General features: G+C 52.2%; 7 protein-coding genes across 7 annotated transcripts; 4 read left to right on the forward strand and 3 right to left on the reverse strand.

The window, feature by feature from the left end:
- Positions 1-281: 281 nt before the first annotated feature.
- On the forward strand, positions 282-2,313 carry MAA_01964 (adenosine deaminase; the record flags this gene model as incomplete). Its single annotated transcript, XM_007819962.1, has 4 exons — positions 282-1,102; positions 1,171-1,547; positions 1,615-2,017; positions 2,094-2,313. 4 exons carry the CDS (start codon positions 282-284, stop codon positions 2,311-2,313), a joined length of 1,821 nt encoding a protein of 606 aa, XP_007818153.1.
- Positions 2,314-3,470: 1,157 nt separating this feature from the next.
- On the forward strand, positions 3,471-5,093 carry MAA_01963 (uncharacterized protein; the record flags this gene model as incomplete). Its single annotated transcript, XM_007819961.1, has 1 exon — positions 3,471-5,093. The coding sequence occupies one exon, from the start codon at positions 3,471-3,473 to the stop codon at positions 5,091-5,093; it is 1,623 nt and encodes a 540-aa protein (XP_007818152.1).
- Positions 5,094-5,881: 788 nt separating this feature from the next.
- Positions 5,882-7,021, reverse strand: MAA_01962 (srp40; the record flags this gene model as incomplete). Its single annotated transcript, XM_007819960.1, has 1 exon — positions 5,882-7,021. The coding sequence occupies one exon, from the start codon at positions 7,019-7,021 to the stop codon at positions 5,882-5,884; it is 1,140 nt and encodes a 379-aa protein (XP_007818151.1).
- An 886-nt stretch (positions 7,022-7,907) lies between these two features.
- Positions 7,908-9,527, forward strand: MAA_01961 (zinc finger domain-containing protein; the record flags this gene model as incomplete). The annotated part of the gene is made up of 3 exons (XM_007819959.2): positions 7,908-8,427; positions 8,484-8,567; positions 8,629-9,527. The coding sequence occupies 3 exons, from the start codon at positions 7,908-7,910 to the stop codon at positions 9,525-9,527; spliced, it is 1,503 nt and encodes a 500-aa protein (XP_007818150.2).
- Positions 9,528-9,698: 171 nt separating this feature from the next.
- On the reverse strand, positions 9,699-10,781 carry MAA_01960 (ribosome biogenesis GTP-binding protein YsxC; the record flags this gene model as incomplete). Its single annotated transcript, XM_007819958.1, has 1 exon — positions 9,699-10,781. One exon carries the CDS (start codon positions 10,779-10,781, stop codon positions 9,699-9,701), a length of 1,083 nt encoding a protein of 360 aa, XP_007818149.1.
- Positions 10,782-11,334: 553 nt separating this feature from the next.
- On the forward strand, positions 11,335-12,550 carry MAA_01959 (Oxoglutarate/iron-dependent oxygenase; the record flags this gene model as incomplete). The annotated part of the gene is made up of 2 exons (XM_007819957.1): positions 11,335-11,605; positions 11,724-12,550. 2 exons carry the CDS (start codon positions 11,335-11,337, stop codon positions 12,548-12,550), a joined length of 1,098 nt encoding a protein of 365 aa, XP_007818148.1.
- Positions 12,551-12,788: 238 nt separating this feature from the next.
- On the reverse strand, positions 12,789-16,902 carry MAA_01958 (HECT-domain-containing protein; the record flags this gene model as incomplete). The annotated part of the gene is made up of 3 exons (XM_007819956.1): positions 12,789-14,263; positions 14,319-16,564; positions 16,655-16,902. 3 exons carry the CDS (start codon positions 16,900-16,902, stop codon positions 12,789-12,791), a joined length of 3,969 nt encoding a protein of 1,322 aa, XP_007818147.1.
- Between the last annotated feature and the right edge of the window lie 1,164 nt (positions 16,903-18,066).

Raw genomic sequence — 18,066 nt, forward strand, 5'->3', positions numbered from 1 at the left:
ACAGGCGCCTCACGACATACTTCAACCAAATTCACAGACAGCGCAACTTTCAATCCACCCAGCACCATTCACGGGTGTTACTACTCTCAGACGGGAACTGAACACGCTGGTTCTCGTCCGGATGAGCTGTACAGGCTTTGCACACGCGCGAGCGAGCGGATATATATACATATATGGGTCGCTCGACCTTGGAGCCGCCGCGGAAGCGCAGCGCAGACAAAGGACTTGCTTCTAGACACAGCAATTCTTTTCCAGCTATCGAGGAGCAATCAACATCCAACATGGAACTTCACAAATGTTTAAACGACGCTGACCGCCAGGACAAGGAGGCAGCAAATCGTATGGTCCAAGCTCAATATAACGAACTCGATGCACGAGGGCTGAGCAATTCACCTCCCCTAAATATCGGTTCCATTGGCTCCAAACCCAACAGCTCCGAGGACCACGTCGAATATATGAAAGAGTATGAGGCGGCTTACGCAAAAGAACGGAGCAGAATTTTGCAGCAAGAGAAAGACCTCGCTTTTGATTCAAGATGCCGTGCAAATGCTACCGCACTCGAACAGCGGGTTGATCAAATACTGCATGAATTTCGCAGGCAAGATGAAGACATGTTTGAGAACCAACCACCACGGTCAGGTCACGGTGGACAGCAACATCAGAGATTTGTAGGAGATCACTACTTGTCAAATGTTGACCTCATTCCAAAGACAGCTTTATGGCGTGTGGCAAAGCAAACTCCAAAGGGGAGTCACCTTCACAACCATTTCAACGCTTGCTTGCCAGCAAGCTTTCTTTTGGACCAAGCAGCACAAATGCCCAGGATGTACATCATGGGCGACCGCTCCCTGAACCCAGTCAACCTCAAAATGTGTCAGATACAATTCTCCATCAAAAGCGAGGAAAGTGAGAAAGATGGGCCCGGTCCGGAAAATATCTTTTCGCAGGACTGTGAAAGTGGCTGTCTCTGGTCCATGAAATTGAGCGAATTCTTGGGACAATCCAAGGATAGATTCAATGGCCTAGAACCCATGGAGTGGTTGCGGACAAAGGTAGAATTTGACGAGGAGGAGGTTCATGGTCCGGAACAAACTCAACGAGGGTGAGTGGCAAGTAATCCAAGATGAGATATAATCCTCGGTCAAAATTAACCTATTATTCCGCATGCAGATCTTGGCAACTCTTTAATATGAGGACGAGGCTGATGAAAGGGCTCTTCAATTACGAAACAGGCTTTCGAAAGTACATACAAGCGTATCTTCAAAACCTTGTAGAAGACAAGATTTTGTATGCCGAGTTGCGGGTAACCTTCATGGAAAGCAACTACCTGTTCTCGGATGACGGTAAAGAACGGAAGAATAATTTTGAAATTGTGCGCATCATTGCCGAGGAATTGGATCAGTTCAAGGCCAGCTTGACGAACAAGAATGCGTTTCATCACGTCAAAGTCATTTACTGCACACCACGATCTATGGAACCAGAAATGGTTCAGGCTGGCTTGGACGAGTGTATCAAACTCAAGGAACTGTGGCCAGAACTGATCGCAGGTGAGCAAGCATAAGTCTCACTGGAATTATGCTCAAGGATTCTCCTAGAATCTAACTTTATGGGCAGGCTACGATTTGGTCGGGCAGGAAGGGCCAGCGAAGGATGTCAAGTATCCCCTCCAGAAGTTCGCTTACCAGTTTCATTCATTCAGACAAAAATGTGAAGCGAAAGGCCTTGATATACCTTTTCTGTTTCACTGCGGTGAAACACTCGAGATGGGGACTAGTACAGATGGCAACCTGATTGACGCGCTGATGCTGGGTGCAAAGCGTATTGGTCATGGCTTCGCTCTGATCAAGCATCCGCACATTATGCAACAAATGAAGGCCAAGGGCGTCTGCCTAGAGCTGTGTCCAATTTCGAATGAGATCTTGGGCCTAACGCCTCGAGTGGCTGGCCATTCAATGTATCCTCTCCTAGCTAATAATGTGCACTGCACTATCAACGCCGACAACGGAACTCTGTTTCGGTAAGTTAAAACTGTTTTGTGTCAACTCCCGAAAAAGTAACGAGAATAACTAATATGAGGGCACTTCACTACGCAGATCTTCCTTATCGCACGATTTCTACCAAACTCTGGCTGGCAAAGACGATCTAGGGATCTACGGTGTGAAGCAGTTGATTTTGTGGAGTATCCAACATGCTTGTTTGGACGACGACGAGAAGCAGCAAGTGCTCAAAAAATGGGAACAGCAATGGGCAGATTTCCTGAATCAGGTGGTGAATGACTATGATTTCTCGATTAGGACACCAACGCAAGGATGAACTCCTGCGAGTATTCACCACGTGTAAGGGCATGGCTGAGCAGGCTTGGGAATAAGTAGCGACGATGAAGAACCGAGCCCAGAAAATGGGAATATTGAACAGGGGCAATCCAGAGGCTGCACAGCAGGCGGTGCAGATGACGGAACTGGAAAAACAGCCAACTTTTGCACTGAGGCAAGGCGCGACAACTAGGCTTATGTGGGACGGCTGACGACTTGGATGGCAGCGTACAGAGGCTGAGACGATGCAGTCCGGGGCTTTGAGCTGCACATGTTGCACGTGGGCGAGGGTGTACGACAGCGCTGCATGTATATGTAGGGAGTTCACGTCCAAGATGGTGGAAATTTTCGACGAATGCCACTCTAACTAGGGCTTGGACCAAACAAATCAGAGGCGTGTATACAAACGTGTTTAGAGGTATATTTTATTGGAACGCTTATGCGGAGGCTACGGCACGCAAAATATAAATGACGGCGTGGGAATCCTGACACACGAGTGGTGTGCCACTGGCGACTCGTTCGTGAAAAGGCGCAGCCAATGATACTGCAGGCTTAAGCCCTCAATATTGTTGTGGATGGACGACGGATAACATCTGGAGGTGTGACGGGGCGGACAAGGCGGGTCAAGTAGCGCGGGCCGGGACACGGCAAAGACGGGAGGGAACGTCTGGCTGCTGGCTCAGCCACGATTCACGAACCAGGGCTCCAGTTGCCAGTTGCCAGCTGCCAGTTGAGCAGTTGGCGACATTGATTCTATTAGTACTAGTCGCTGACGGGGGAGTCTCCCAGCCCTGGGCCCTTTATCCAGCCTCACCTCCGCAGACTTGCAGACCATGCCGGGATGCTGGGTGACGGCACGTCCGTCACCCCAACTCTCCTGTTCGCCTCTTTTTGTTTTGTCCTTCTCTTTTCCTCCGTCCTATTTATTCCAGAGACGCTCTGCCCCTCGCCTTGTGTGGCCGTGTCTGGCCGTGACAGCAGCAACTGATGCAGACGGTCAGAGCGCCAGATGACACCAGTTGAAGCTTCTCAACATCATTCCCTCGGCTCGAGAGCTTCCATTTTGAACGAACCTCACAGTCCCTGGCCACGGCCCGGCCACATTATTCGGCAATCACCCTGCTCCGTAGAATATATCTACCACAATCGCCGCTCATCATGTCTCAGCCCGGAGATGCAGACTGGAAGTGGTTTCCCAATGTCAAGGCGGGATGGTCCCTCGACGTTGTGAACCTCCTTGTCGTCATTGGCGAGTCTTCCATCGCCGAACACTCCCAGGCCATTACGGCCTCTCTCCCCGGTATGCTGCCTCGCATTCTACCTGCGCCTCAAGCTCTCCTCAAGCCGTCACGCCCGACGAGAATGCCCGAGACCCATGCGCGCATGACGGGCGTGTACAGCGGCACCACATTGGAGTCGGTTGGTTTTTTTGCCAACATCATTACGCCCCTGGACCAGCTACATGCCTTCAGCTTCAAGGTATTAGACATCAAGCATGCCGTCTGCCCCGTGGAGCGAGTGCCAAGGGAGGCTGTTGGGGGAGTGCCTGCTGCTTTGGCCGCCATGAGAAGGATGCTGCGACGACTCAAGGAAGCAAAGGGCCATGAAGGCGACGAGGAAGAGAAGCCCGCCGAACAAGGGCTATCGTCATCGCCCCGGGAGCAGGATGAAGAAGCCGCCGCGGGAGCACAGCAGGACAAATCCTCCTGCAACGGTGCAACCTCTACCGGACTTCCTCGTCGCCAGCTTACAGTCCAGTTCGCGGACAAAACCCTCGACAACATGGAAGACCCGGACTGTCCGCCTGGACACTCCCTCACCCGACGACGCTCTACCGCCCGCGAACGCGCACAGGATCTCCTCACCTCCCCTACCGTAGCAGTAGGCAGCAACCGTCCCGCCGTGCCGGCCAAGCTCTTCTCCCCCATCCACATCCTCTCCATCTTCTCGTGCGCGCTCAGCATCGGCCTCATCGTCATGGCCGCCGTCTGCCAGGACGGTACGGCCATACTCGCCATAACCCTCATCTCGCTGGCTTCCACCGTCGTCGGCTACGCCTCGTTCTGGCGGCCCATACTCATGAAGCGCAAGCACACCAACGAAGTGCCCCGCGGCGATGTCCTCATCCGCACCCGCGAGGGTGCCTTCGTCCTCGTCCGCTGCTCCGAGGAAGTGGCGCGGGAGCTGTACTCGGGCACCGAGGAGTGCGAGTACTACGTCGGGGGCAACACCTACCGTGCCCTCATGGCCCTCGGCACCATGCTCCTCATGGTCAGCGTCGTGCTGCTAGGCAACTGCACGTGGGATCTCAAGGTCTTCATCGGTGCGAGCTACATCGTCCTCAACGGCCTCTACTGGGGCCTGGGCATGATTCCGCGCTCCTACTTCTGGGACCTGTCGCGCTACGAGTGGCACGACGTCACTCCCCCCGACGCCGCCAGGGCGCACCTCGTCACAAACGAACTCGACCAGCGCGAGGGCCACCCCTCCTTCACAAGGACCCTGTGGTACGCCATCAGAGAAACCGAGTTGACGGGCTGGGTTGAACGGAGCGGCGCCGCCCCCAGCACCCACCAGTGGAAGAAGTGGCTCCGCGAAGCAGAGCAGGCCGCTGTCGAAGGAAACAGAAAATGGCCCGCCGTCGCCAGAAAGGACATTATTCTAAAGGAGAATCTAAAGGCCGGCAGGGTGTTTGATCAGGCGGCGCAGCATGCGCCTGCTACCGAGGTCAGACCTCCCCCTGACTCTGGGAATCGATGGACAAAGGATGGGACATTTTAGATCATGATTCTTGTATTTTATTTTTAGTGGCATTGGCATGGCATGTTTGGGTCTATTGCACTTTGAGATATCCTGGATGAATTGTACTGTATAGAACAAGTTAAATGAGATATAAAATACATGTTGACTCTTGCTAATAACCTCAAGCCCTCTATTTTTTTTGGCAGTTCCCATCGAAACAGTGTAGCGGCTTTCCATTCGCCGTGTAGGACTGACACCGCCCGAAAAACTTCCTCTCCATGTGATAAACGAACCATCCCTCTTGGCAATCGTGCCCGAAGCCGACACCACTGTGAGCTCATTCTCATCATCCTATTCGGCGCTTTTGCGTGGCGCAGGACTACGTAGCATATGCATGTATCGTCGCTCTCCTCGTTGACAAAACATGGTTACTCGCCGAAAATATACCGTGGCAAAGACGGCAGGGAGACGGATTTCAATTGACAAATGCGCAGACACTGCCATGCCCAGTTCAGAACAGCTGGCTTCGCCATCAGTTTATCCGTATCACGAAGTGAACGTGAAGCTTTTATTTACAAAGGCAGATCTTCGTTTCTATACTATATAAATCAGTGAGCAAGCCCCGTTTATACCGTATTTTCTGTCCCTCCAACTATACGCTATGCTGCATCAAGCGTAAAACTCGAGAACAAAGAAAAGGAGAAAAAGTTTCAGACGCCGCCTCTCCATGCCCCCCAACCAGCAAAGACGCCAAATGTGCATGCTCCAACGCCTTGGGTCTGAGATGAGACCCCTGTCTATGTATCACTTTTGCACGTGTTCCTTGGTTAATCGTCAAAGTAAACACCCTTCTTCTGGGTAATATCAATCATGCCGCCGCGGTAGCTGCCCTTCTTCTTCTTATTCTTCTCCTTAGTGAAGCCCTTGCCCTTGGTAACAATCAAATCTTCGTGGGCGCGCTGTGAGTAGTCCATAGAAACATATTCATTAGAAGCAAACCGAGGATCGACTTTAATGTTCTTCGGAATACGTGAGAACGGCTCGTTTTGCTTTTTGCGGCCATTGGTAACCGGATTGGGAGGCAGAGGGGGATCTTCAACCTTGGGCTTGGGCGCAGGTGACTGATTGTCCAGTGTTACAGAGGTGTCAGATGAGTCCTTAGACGCTACACCTTTGGTCTTTTTGGATTTGGCCTTTGCTGAGTCGGAGTCTGACGCGGAGTCGGAGTCGGAGTCGGAGTCAGAAGAAGAATTGTCAGAGGACGAGTCAGACTCGGGAAGGGCGACTTTGGCAGCTGCTGCAACCTCGATTTCGACATCAATCTTGTTATCGCTGGCGGCCTCGGAGGAACCGTCGTCGTCAGAAGACGAGTCATCGGACGAAATTTGGTCGACATCCATCTTGCCGTCGTCACTAGAGTCGCTATCCGAATCAGGTTTCGAAGCTGCTTTCTTGGCTGTTTTTCGCTTCTTCGCCTGGGGCTCATCATCAGAGTCTGAGCTGGAGTCAGAGTCCGAGTCCGAGTCAGAGTCGCTAGAGTCGGAAGACTCAGAGGAGCTAGACTCGGCTGGCGCCTTGCGCTTCAAGTTTTTGGTTTCGACGACATTCTTTTTGGCGGCAGGAGCGACTGTCTTTTCATCCTCGCTGGAGCTCGAGCTGCTTGATTCATCGCTAGACTCCTCACTAGATGCGTCACTAGAATCGTCGTCGGAGTCTTCTTCGGATTCGACCTTGCTATTTTGACCGCTTTCCCAGATCTTGAAGATCGAAACCAGGGAGTTATCGCCATCTATCGAAGTTTCAGATGACCATCCATTTTTCGCAACTTCCTTCTGGAAGGCGCTGTGCGTCTTTGCGAAGGAATGTTGGTTCAGGAAGCTTCCGACCAGGTTCAAGAGTGCGGCGGGAGGTGCAGAAGCGGCCTCTTCCCTAGTGGAAGAGACCGCCTTGGAATTCTTCTTGGCCATTTTGTCTGATTTTCTTGGTGTTTCGGTGGTGGTACTGACTGTTGCTCTCGCCGTTGTGGTGTTGCTGGTATTGTTGGAGAAGAGCCAGGAAGGCGGGCCACTAGACCGTGTCATGAGCTTTCAAGAATAGCACAGACTATAAAAAGGGAAAAAAAGACTTCAATACAGTTTATGTAATCCAAAATGCTATTAAGCGCTCAATGCCGACGCCAAAAATATAAGAAGGATCAAGTCTGTTCCTGTTCACCGACGAACCGGCTCACATAGAAGGAACGAGTCTCTGGAAAAATTTCTGTGGAAACCAGCCTCTTTTTGGCAGGGGTCCTGCAGGTGGGGTTGGGTGGGTGGCATTTAAGTCCTTCCCTTATCGCGTATCAGGACAAATTATGCGCCGACTTCCGTTCAGGTGGTCAGTACTCCGTACGGAGCAGTTACCTAGGTACCTAAATACCACGTATTCCGTCCATAATGATGGCAAGACTAACCCAGCCTGGCCGCCCCCATCAAAGGACCCAGTGCTTGCGCTGCAAGTCAATAGCAACATCACAGCTCCATCTTGGAAGCTTCAAACGGCTCTGCACTATTACATCTCACGCTCATCTGTCAGGTTATCATCCAATTCGCACCAGCAACCCGAGCCGAGGCATATTGAACCCCGCAATCTACTCTCTCTAGTTCGAATCCGGCTTCTGGCCCTTTTTTGGTCCCACGCCACTGAAATTACCGCCCCCAGCTAAGCGCTTTCCATTTGTTGCTCCGTGAGCCAAGCAGTCAACGCCAATCTCCCATCCACCCCTGCCGATATAGCAGCGACCCAACTCGTCTACTTCCTTAATTCTAGACGAGGTCGTCGGGTTGCGAGATTTGCTGTGTCTGCTCTTCAATCATGAACGCGACGAAGCGCAAGTTTAAGGATTTGCTTCAAGGTCTAAGCAGCCCTGGCCCAACTTCTCCCGACAAAGAAGTCGACAAGATGAGCAGTAGTCCTCGATATGGCACCGGTACGGCAAGCAATGATACGATTCTTCAGAAACGAAGGCGATTAGGATTTCCCGAATCGATGACTCCCACGCTATATAGCCCATCGCACACCACCACATTTTCCAATGTGGTGCTCAGGAAATCTAGTTCGCAACTAAATAGCAAGGCAACGAGCCATAGTCCAGCCAAATACTGCCCCGGGGACAGAGATGAGTTGCTCAAACGGTTGGCAACATTCCAGGAAATCACGGATTGGACACCAAAGCCTGACAAGGTCAACGAAATAGAATGGGCGAAACGAGGATGGATATGTCAGGGGAAGGAGAAGGTTCGATGTGTATTATGCCACAAAGAGCTCGTGGTGAAGCTGAATCGGAAGGAAGAGGAGGGTAAAGAGGTGCCAGTATTGGTATCTTCTGAGATCGGTAAGTAACTGACTCATTCAGTGACGCATTCTGAGACCACTGTTGACTAGGTATAGCGGAGGCATTGGTGGATAAATACTCCGACCTTATTGTATCATCGCATCAGCAAGACTGCTTGTGGCGGAAGCGTGGTTGTGAGGGTGAGGCAGACGCGCTGAGCAATACCGTCTGAAGGAGTCCGGACTGATCTTGAAACTATAGACTCTTTAATTCGCCTCTCATTCTCAAATGCGTCGACAACGCTGGCCCAGCTACGGCAACGGTATGATGAACTGTGTGCCAGGTCTCCTTTTCTTCCATACGAATTCAACCTACGCCTTCCAGATGAAGTTGACATCGACAATGTCCTCTCTCAACTTCCGCCCGACTTCTTTTCTGAGCCCCCACCGGTTGTCGACAAGTCTGGGGCAGTGGCCACCGACAAGCCGCCCAACAGAGCTGCGCTGGCGCTGGCATTGATGGGTTGGCAGGGTCTTACAAATTCGCGTATAGGGCCGGTGCCCAACTCAGCATCGTGCCACACCTGCTTGCGAAGGTTAGGACTGTGGATGTTTAAGAGCAAGGAAGTCGATGAAGGGGGCCAAGTTGTAGTGCCGGCCCCAATGGATCACTTGGATCCGCTCCGAGAACACCGTTTCTTTTGCCCTTGGAAGAATCCGCAAGCTCAAAGTCGAGGTGGTGTTATGTCTAATGGAAAGGACAGTCTGACAGGCTGGAGGACCTTGGTCCAGACTATAAAGAACGAATCAGACTTGCGAAATCTTTACAGCGGGAAATCAAAAAGAACAGGACAGTTGCAGGAGCAGAGGCTAGCGTCACCAAGCCCTGTGAGGGGAATGCCTGGCACGCCTGGCACGCCTGGGTCGCCCAGCCCAATCACTCCTGGTCCGAAGATGAATATTGATGCGTCATCAACAGGGACACCCCAGACAAATGCCGGTGATGACGAGGAGAAGACTCGAGAAGCAAAGGACAAGGAGCGGTGGGCAAGGTTGAGAAAGGTGAAGAGCTTGTTCGACACCAAAGGTTCAAGAAAGTTTCGGCGGGAGTTGGGTCGACCTGGCACCGGCCACTCCAACAAGTCCACGACGGGGACATGATGTAACATATTGAAGAATGAAAAAGGCATAAATCATGACTTTGACAATATTATTGCATGGGGGTTTATGTAAGATTTGGACTGATGAGGTTCTGGCATTCCGGGATGTAAAAATGCGATTTTAAATTTACACTCAAGCGACGGCTTGATGATATACAGACACAAACAGAATCTACGTCCTCCATTCAATGTCATCGAATGATACAACGGGGCCAGTATAGGCCACCGTATCGGCCTTTTTTGCCACAGTTTCCTGTAACGTGAAGCCAGCCATTTCCAAAATTGCGGTTCTCACACCACCGATTCCTCCCCCATTCTTCAGCCTGCCGGGGGTTTCCATGCCCGCCGCGGTAATATATATCCGTGATGATGCATCCTGCCCATCTTTCCACTTGCCGCCAAGCTCTTGATCGAGGCGATCAACTTCCTGCTGCACCACGTCCGCAAGCAAACTACACGTCTCGACCCATCCGTTCCTCGCCTTGTCCGCCTTTGTCAAGACAACAACGGTCCGCGTGTTCGCCTCGGCCAGGGTCCTCAGCATCCACTTGTCCTCGGGTAGCAACTTCTTCTCGGAGGACAGCAAGACCACAGCCCCGCGCAACGTCCTCCTCGCCTGGAGATACTTGATGACGGCGTCTCCCCAACTGGACTGGCTCTTGAAGCCGTACCCGGGCGTATCGACCACCACTAGACTATGCCTGGGGGGCGGCATGCCCTTGGGCACCAGGCCTCTTGGGATTTTGGGTAGCGGTCCCACCCCGTAGGCGTTCATTAACGTCGTCCTGCCTGGTTTTTGGCTCACCCGCGCGGCTTTGGGCTGGCCGACGAGGGCGTTGAGAAAGGTGGATTTGCCGACATTGGACGAGCCCAGGACGACGATTTCGGGCGTGACGTTGTTCATGGAGTGGTGGCGGAGGGCCTCGGCGGAGTAGAGGAATCTGCACGGGGAGGAGGAGAAGAACTTGTCTGCGGCGGAGAGCTGCTGGGTGTAGGATTTGCTTGTGCGGGTTGTTATGTGGATGGGAGAGGTTGCGAGTGGGTTGTGGCGGATGGACTTGGATGCCAGGAGGACCTGTTTGTATGGGCCGGATGTGCTGGTATCTGTTGTTGCGGATTCTCGGGCTTGTTGTATTGCTAACGGTCTGCTTGGTGAGCTGGCTGATGCTCGTGGTTGTGATGTCGCGGGAAGAGGGTCATCGTTTGGGCGCGCGTTCCGGTCTCTGTCCAAGTTTGAATCCTTCTCCCGGGACATCTGAGTCGGGCGCGACGGTGATGGCCGATTTGGCCGCTGTCTTATACACGGACATGGTGAAGCTGAAAAGGGAGCCTTGCGAGTGTAGGTGTGTTGGCACAGCCGTATCTCCCTTGGTGTGACTCGTCTCAGCAGCAGCATATTGAGTTCAAGACGGGGCGATGAAGGATGAAATGTTTCATCGCTCTAAGAGGCTCACACGAGGTGATGCCATGAAGGGGTCTAATTGACAAAGAGGCGAGGTTTCGATGCTATTCGACGTTGGCTGCGGCACGTCGAGCAATTATGTAAAGGTGCACATTGGAGCCCCCACAATCACTCTCAAAACAAAACTCCACATGCAACAACTCACTTGAGTCAAATCTCAAAAACCAGTCCATTTGACCAACCATTGAAAGTCTCTTTTCAGTTCAAAGACATTGGAAGACGAAGAAAGGCGACTTCATTCCGCCCTCAACAATTACAGGACAACCGAGCAGGGCCAGGACCACCTACCCGCAAGACGCCCAACACCACACTGCCAACGACTGGATAACCTCAACCTCACGCCACCATGACAGTCTCACTCGCCGAGCTAGATGCTCACGAGCAACCAAGCGACGAAATGCGCGCGGAATGGAAACACTTCTACCGCCTAGACCCGTCTGTTGTGGTGCAGGATCCCAGAATCGATGACCCCCGACTTCCACTATCTGAGAATGGATTCCAGGCCTCGGGGAAGATTGATAAGACTCAAGTCGCCGATGCTTTTGCAGCGCTGGGGGATCATCTCAGATCGTTTGCGCAAGAGGATATCCCCGTCATTTCCCATTCACTACTACCAGGTAAAATAAATAAAATGCCCCCCAGCCGGGCGTGCCAGCCCCTTCATCAGCACCATCGCATGCCAGCCTCACCTCACCTTCTTCCTCACGATGCAAAGACGAGAAGCTAACCAACTAGGCCTGCTGATCATACCGAACCTCGTGCCGCCAGCGGTCCAAAAGGCTCTTCTAGCCAAAATGCTCCACAGGGATCTCTCCAACCCCAAACACCAAACCAACTTGCACCTCCATTACACTCTCCCCTACTCGTCCGCAACATGCTCGCCTCCAGACGCAGACTCAGTCTCCGACTCGCCTCTGCCTTCCCGCCCCCAATCCTTCTTCACCCTCTCCCCCGAGGTCCCCGCGACATTCACCCCCAAGGACCCGACAGTCCACAAGCCCCTGAGCGCCGGCCAAGTCCTCAACCGCCGCCTGCACTGGGTCACGCTCGGCGGCCAATACGACTGGACGAACCGCGTGTACCCGGACTCGGAGCCGCCGCGCTTCCCTACAGACCTCGCGCAGTTCCTCGAGAAGCTCTTCCCAGAGACCGCTGCCCAGGCAGCCATTGTCAACTTCTACAGCCCAAAGGACACCATGATGATGCACAGGGATGTAAGCGAGGAGGTGGACAAGGGGCTGGTGAGCCTGAGTTTCGGGTGCGACTGCTTGTTCATGATTGCTCCAAACAGTCGTGCAGGCCGCGACGACGACAAGGACGACAAGACTGATGGCCATGTGCAAGAGGAGAAGAAATATCTACTGCTGAGGCTGCGCTCCGGCGACGCCATCTACATGACCAAGGAATCAAGATATGCTTGGCACGGGGTACCCAAGATTATCAGCGGTACTTGCCCGGATTATCTGGAGAGTTGGCCAGCGGAAAACGGGGAGTATGCAGAGTGGGAGGGTTGGATGAAGAATAAGCGAATCAATTTAAACGTCAGGCAGATGAGGGATTAACCTGCCAACAAGCACCCATATACATGAATCAAAAAATATACCACAGCAAGATAATTATTGACTGCATAAGTATGTATCTAGAGTCTAGGTATACAATCCGCGCGCTCCGCATGAGAATACACAAGTCAAAAAAAGAAAAAAAGAAATCAGATAAAAATATACAAGCCGCTGTGCCGTTTTCCATGTATATGTATCAATGTAGACCGCTGGTGCTCGCGCCGAATATCACAACCGTTCCTTATGCAAACCCAAAGCCTTGCGCATTCTCCAACGCCATGCCCAACCGCTCCCGTAATACTTCCTTGTCATTGTATTCCGGCAACAGTAGTGTTCCATAACACGTATAGGCCGTGGGCAAGTGCCCACCACTGCCCTCCTCCTCACCATTCTTTTGTACTGTAAATTGCACGTTCCGCATGCCGCCCACCGGCAGACGGTCCGATGCCGTGACAAACTCGAGAAGCTTGCGCTTCATTCGGTCGTCATATCTCTTTACAATAGACCAAAAGTCCTTGACGGTGTGATGCGACGAATCCCACCCGACGTAGCGAGCATATCGTCGAAGTTCTGAAACATCAATCTCTTGCACGCCCTCTACGATGGACTGCAAGAGTGAAGGCGTCAATAGTGTAAGAGACTTGGCATCCAAACACGCCCGGAAACCGCGCTCGAATGCTTGAAACTGGGGCCGGATGGACACATCAGTCAGGTATCGAACGTAATCGCTGACGTACTCATCGCGGTTCTCACTTGTGACAAGTGGCGCCTCGTCCTCAAGTGCAGCAGGGCTATTTCTTGCCACAGGTGTTGGAATACCCTGCGGCCAGGAAGATTTGTCCTTGCTCATGGGAAGAGTCACGTCAGCGCCAAAAGCCGCAACCGAAAATTCGTATGTCCTTGCAAAAACATCCTCTACCAACCCATCTTTCTCATCCCACTCTTGCAACGCGGTCAGTCCATTTGCCAAATCCGGCCAGCCATCTGCAATATGGTAAAGCTCTTCCACAGGTTGACCCAAGAGCTTCCTGTACAGGGCTTTGGGGAAAGTGATTGGAAGTGTCAGGCCATTGTACACGGCTAGTGACACCAACAGGCCGATCATCTCAAACTTCCATATTTCGACAAGAGATCCTGGCACAAACCATGCCATCCTCGTCCTGTCATCGACCGTGAATGCCCCATAGTTCGGGTCGAGGCATTCCGCGATTGCCATTCGAAAGAATTCTTGTTGAACTCCGCCAGAGTCAAACCCTTGCTCACCGCCAGCACCCTCTCCCAAGTGAATTTTCAACGGCCTCAACAGTTCTCGTTCTTGCCGTCTCCATAGCTGGTCAAACGCATCTCTGAGCACGTGATCTCTGCTGATAGCAAGGATCAAATATCTTGAGGATGCAGTCTTAAGCAAGTCCTGCAGAACGTGCTTATGATGGGCGTTGGTAACCAGACTTCCTGGATCAACAATGGCAGTCATTCTGGTCTTCAGAGAGCTAGATTCTTCAAAGTTTTTGCTCATCCGCGAGAAATTGATTGATCGGAAAAAGGAAGTCAGTGTCTCGGGACTGAAGAGGTACGGATGGTCCAGGAGATGATGCCTATGCCTAGTAGAGGCAAAGCCAACCCATACGACAGGTATGTCCATAGCATCCAATCGCTCTGAAAAATAATCAACGCGAAATTGAATGTCTCCAAGGAGAAGCATATTCCTGTTTTCGTCTAGAAGAGACATCAGAAAATGTTTTCGTGTTGCGTTGGGCACTAAGTCACTTACACAATGTGGTAATCAAAGACAACGCCCCATGAAAGGGGCCATCGGTTGAGTACTCTGGGCGTCCGTTCCACTCCTGAAGGAGCACTGCTCTCGCCCAGTCCAACAGAAGCGTGGGAACTCGGGTTTCGTGTAACAGACGATCCGCTTGGGTGAATTCAAGGATACGAATAGGTCCGCTTCCTAGGAGATCTAGCTGGTTCAATAGGAGACCTAATACATCGAAACTTGCCTCGTCCACTTGACCGTCCCACTCCGCTATTTCGGCAAAGCAATTCCGAGCAGTAATGGCGCAAAAAAGCCTTCTGGCTAATCGCAGAGCAAGCTCATTGGAAAAAATGTCATCGTACTCAAGGCATACTGACGAAGGCTGCCTTGCCGCTGCGCCTTGTCCACCTAGGACGTAGCCATAGGAGCGTATCCGTGACATTTCGTATAGTGTCTTAGAGTCCTCTGCGCAAGGGGCTACTGCTACCAAGGCGTGAAGGCAAATTGCCATAATACACCCAGCTTCGAAATTAGTCAAGGCCGGATTTGGACACTCTCCAAAGAGCCTTTTCGATGACAGCCTCGCTGGATTTAGACCCTCGGGTGGTGCAAACAAGCTCTTGGCTGCGAGCCACAGACTATGAAGCACAAGGCTAGGTGCCGCCCGTGTCATCCGCAGCATGCAGTACCAGAGGGTTTGAGAGTCGTACAGTTTCCCGTCCTTTGTGAAAGACTTCACCAGGAGGTGGGGGTCGCTCAACACATTGAAGATAGTCTGTTCGTTGAACACTCGCCATTTGCCAGAAAGAACTCCGGTAGATTTCACTTGGTTATTGGGTCTCCGTCTCGCCAGCCGGTTTGATCTAGTTTGAGGTCTCGGGTGGCTTTCCATCAAGGTTAGCGGCCCAAAGAAATGCTTTTCATTGGTGTGATCTTCCTGGAATACATCGCAGATGAAATCGATCAACTCCACATTCAGTTGGCTCAGAGCCTGTGGCAACGGGTAGTTTTTCTGGCATTCTTCCGTTTCTACCGAGGCATTATGATGGTCCTCCGGGACTTGCTTACGCCTCTGTGCCCTCACAACGGCAATGGTAGTATTGGCAGAAGAATCCTCCTCGGAATCCCCATGCTCAGATGAGACTGGCTCAACTTCGTCAACGGGGGGTGGAGATAGGCAGGGGACATTTTCGAAGAACGCGGGCTTCAGTGGAATTTCTGGTACAGTCCGCCCGACGACACCCGGTGTCAGTTTAGGACCCCGCAGTCTCTTATCCCCATGGAAGCTGCTTGGCTTCGCGGTTGGCTTAGGTCCCTCTGCTGAGGCTGGTGGAGGAAGTGGCTCTAGAGATGTCTTTTTCTGTGACTTTGATGTAGTTGCCGTTTTAATGGAACCCTTTGAGTTTCGTTTCCGCCTAGAAGAGTCTCGTGTGAGCATCGACTCATCGGTACGCCCTACATGTTCAGGCAGAGCCTGGTGGGTCTGTTCCAGTTCTGGAGTTATCAGGGGCTGTGAAGATGACTTGGATGAAGACTGTCTGATGAGTGACGGAGGCGGCGCAGACGTGAGATCTGTTCCTTCTTGTGTAGTTTCCTTCGACTGCTGCTGTTTGAAAGTCGATTCGGGGTCGCTAACATCAGAAATTTGTCCAGATATTGCCCGCAAGCCCTGTGGAGTCAGCCACTCCAACATTTTAAAAGCTACCGTCCCAAATGTTGTAGCTGCAAATGACCTGTAGTCTCTGCTAACAGGCTTCTCTGCTATATTGACTTTGCTGCTGCCAACGGTATGCCGACCTTGGTCGCGACCAATGTGCTTGGAGGGTCCCTCGTCTCCGCCAGGTGGCTGGGCTTCTGGTTTGACTGGATCGCTTCCAGGACTCTCAATAATGGAGACCTGGCATCGTCTGCCAGATGACGACTGCTTTGGCTTGGCTTCGGCACCAACGGAGGCCTTGCGAGGTCCCGGCGGCCCAGAGGCCCTGGGAGATGGAAGGTCGGAGAAAGTTTGAGATCGTGGTCGTTGTGTCGAGAAAATAAGATTATTCACAGCCGGGGGCGGACTGTTTGATCGACGCAAGTACGGGCAAATACCTCTGTCGGGGTTATCCTGGCTCGCAAGGTAGACAGCCAGCGTTCTTGCGCTGGTAGGGCTGTATCGTCGAATGGGCGCCTTGCCTACGAGACGCTTCCGACATGTGAAGCAGGTCGCGGTGTTGCATTGGGGAGAACCGCATCCGACGCGGAGTTGCGCAATGTACCTGTTTGGGGGACAGAGAAATTAGTATCCAGCAGGTCAGATTCACGACTAGACAGTAGCAAAGCTATTGGGGGTAGATGGGAACGCATACCTTTCAACGAGCAGTTGGAAATCATGCCGCCTACTAGCTCGATAGATAGCCCAGACTCGTCTTGGGTTTTCAACATCTTGAAGATAGTCTTGGAGTTCCGGCGGCGCATCGTCTGGCAGGCGAGGAAAAGGGGCTTCTTGCCAAAGACCAGCCTCCAGGTCTAGGATATCCGGTATGCAGTTGTTGTCGGAGGTATGGCCATCTGAATTACCACCAGGACCGGCATCGCTTTGCCGCAACGCGCTCATGATGAACGATGCGAAGGGTTCAGTCGAGGCATCGGCTAAGGTTTGTCGTCCCGGGACGTCGCGTATGTAAATATTAACAAGTATAAGCTTGCCTGTGATAATGGTTTTCGATGGGTCGGATGAGGTTGAGGATGAGTATGGGTGATTGCTGAGGCAAAGATGGTGGAAGTAGTTGGTGGTGGATTTTGGGGCGACATTGACTGGAGCTGGTTGCACGAAACTTGGGCGTCGCCCACCAGACGCTCAACGGATCGATACACGTCTGATACCGGATTGCATCAGAAGTGAGCCAAGTACTCCGTACTAGTGGAATACTTTTATTCAAGCACCGCCGATAGCGGGGCAAGCCAGCTTTACGGCCGGGGCAGACACTAACACCATTGACCTTGGAACCAGACTCGACAAGTGCTGTCAAGTGGCACACACAGAAGTATCCAGTTTTATCCCTGCGTTCCATGCTCAGCACATACCCGGGCGCGTACTCCGTACTCCGTACTAACATGGGCGCTTCGGTGACGTAAGCACGATGTGAACATTCCGGAAAATAATAATAGCACCACGGATTATGCATCAACATGGACATGTACTACTAGCTGCGAGTTGCCCCCAACTTGAATCCTCACCGTTTTCACCCTGTGCCGGCTCCGAGATACCGCACATGGCGGCAAGAACACGAAGAGATCTGCACATGCAGGCTGAAAGTGTACCTCGTGTTCTCCAAGTTTTAACACTACCTAGGCAATAGAGAAGGAAAATAGTCTTGGCCTGTTCACACAACCTTGAATTCCTGATGAGGCACCCTGGATTCTCGCCTCAACTACTCCGTACGTTTGGCATGCTCTTGGAGTGACACGGGACAATATTTCGGCCCTTACTACTAGTAAACTAGCAGATCAAGACACCGCCAACCTGGACGAGCCAGACGAGGGCATGTACTATGTAAAACGCCGGCGATTTCAAGTGCAATATTCCATTATTACACATAGTGGCTTTCTAGCAGCCAGGCATCTCTGTGCTCCGGCCGCCCGGCCAATCTGTCCATCAACTAGCACCTACTGAGTTCAAGATGTTTGAGCACGATGGACCCCGGCGGACTCTTTCTCGGGTAGGTCAGGCCGGCTAGGATAGTATCTGTCAACCTCATCTTTGAGCGGTTATTGCCTT

This window comes from Metarhizium robertsii (assembly GCF_000187425.2).
Source record: "Metarhizium robertsii ARSEF 23 chromosome Unknown MAA_Scf_1, whole genome shotgun sequence".
In the NCBI taxonomy this organism is placed as follows: Eukaryota; Fungi; Ascomycota; class Sordariomycetes; order Hypocreales; family Clavicipitaceae; genus Metarhizium; species Metarhizium robertsii.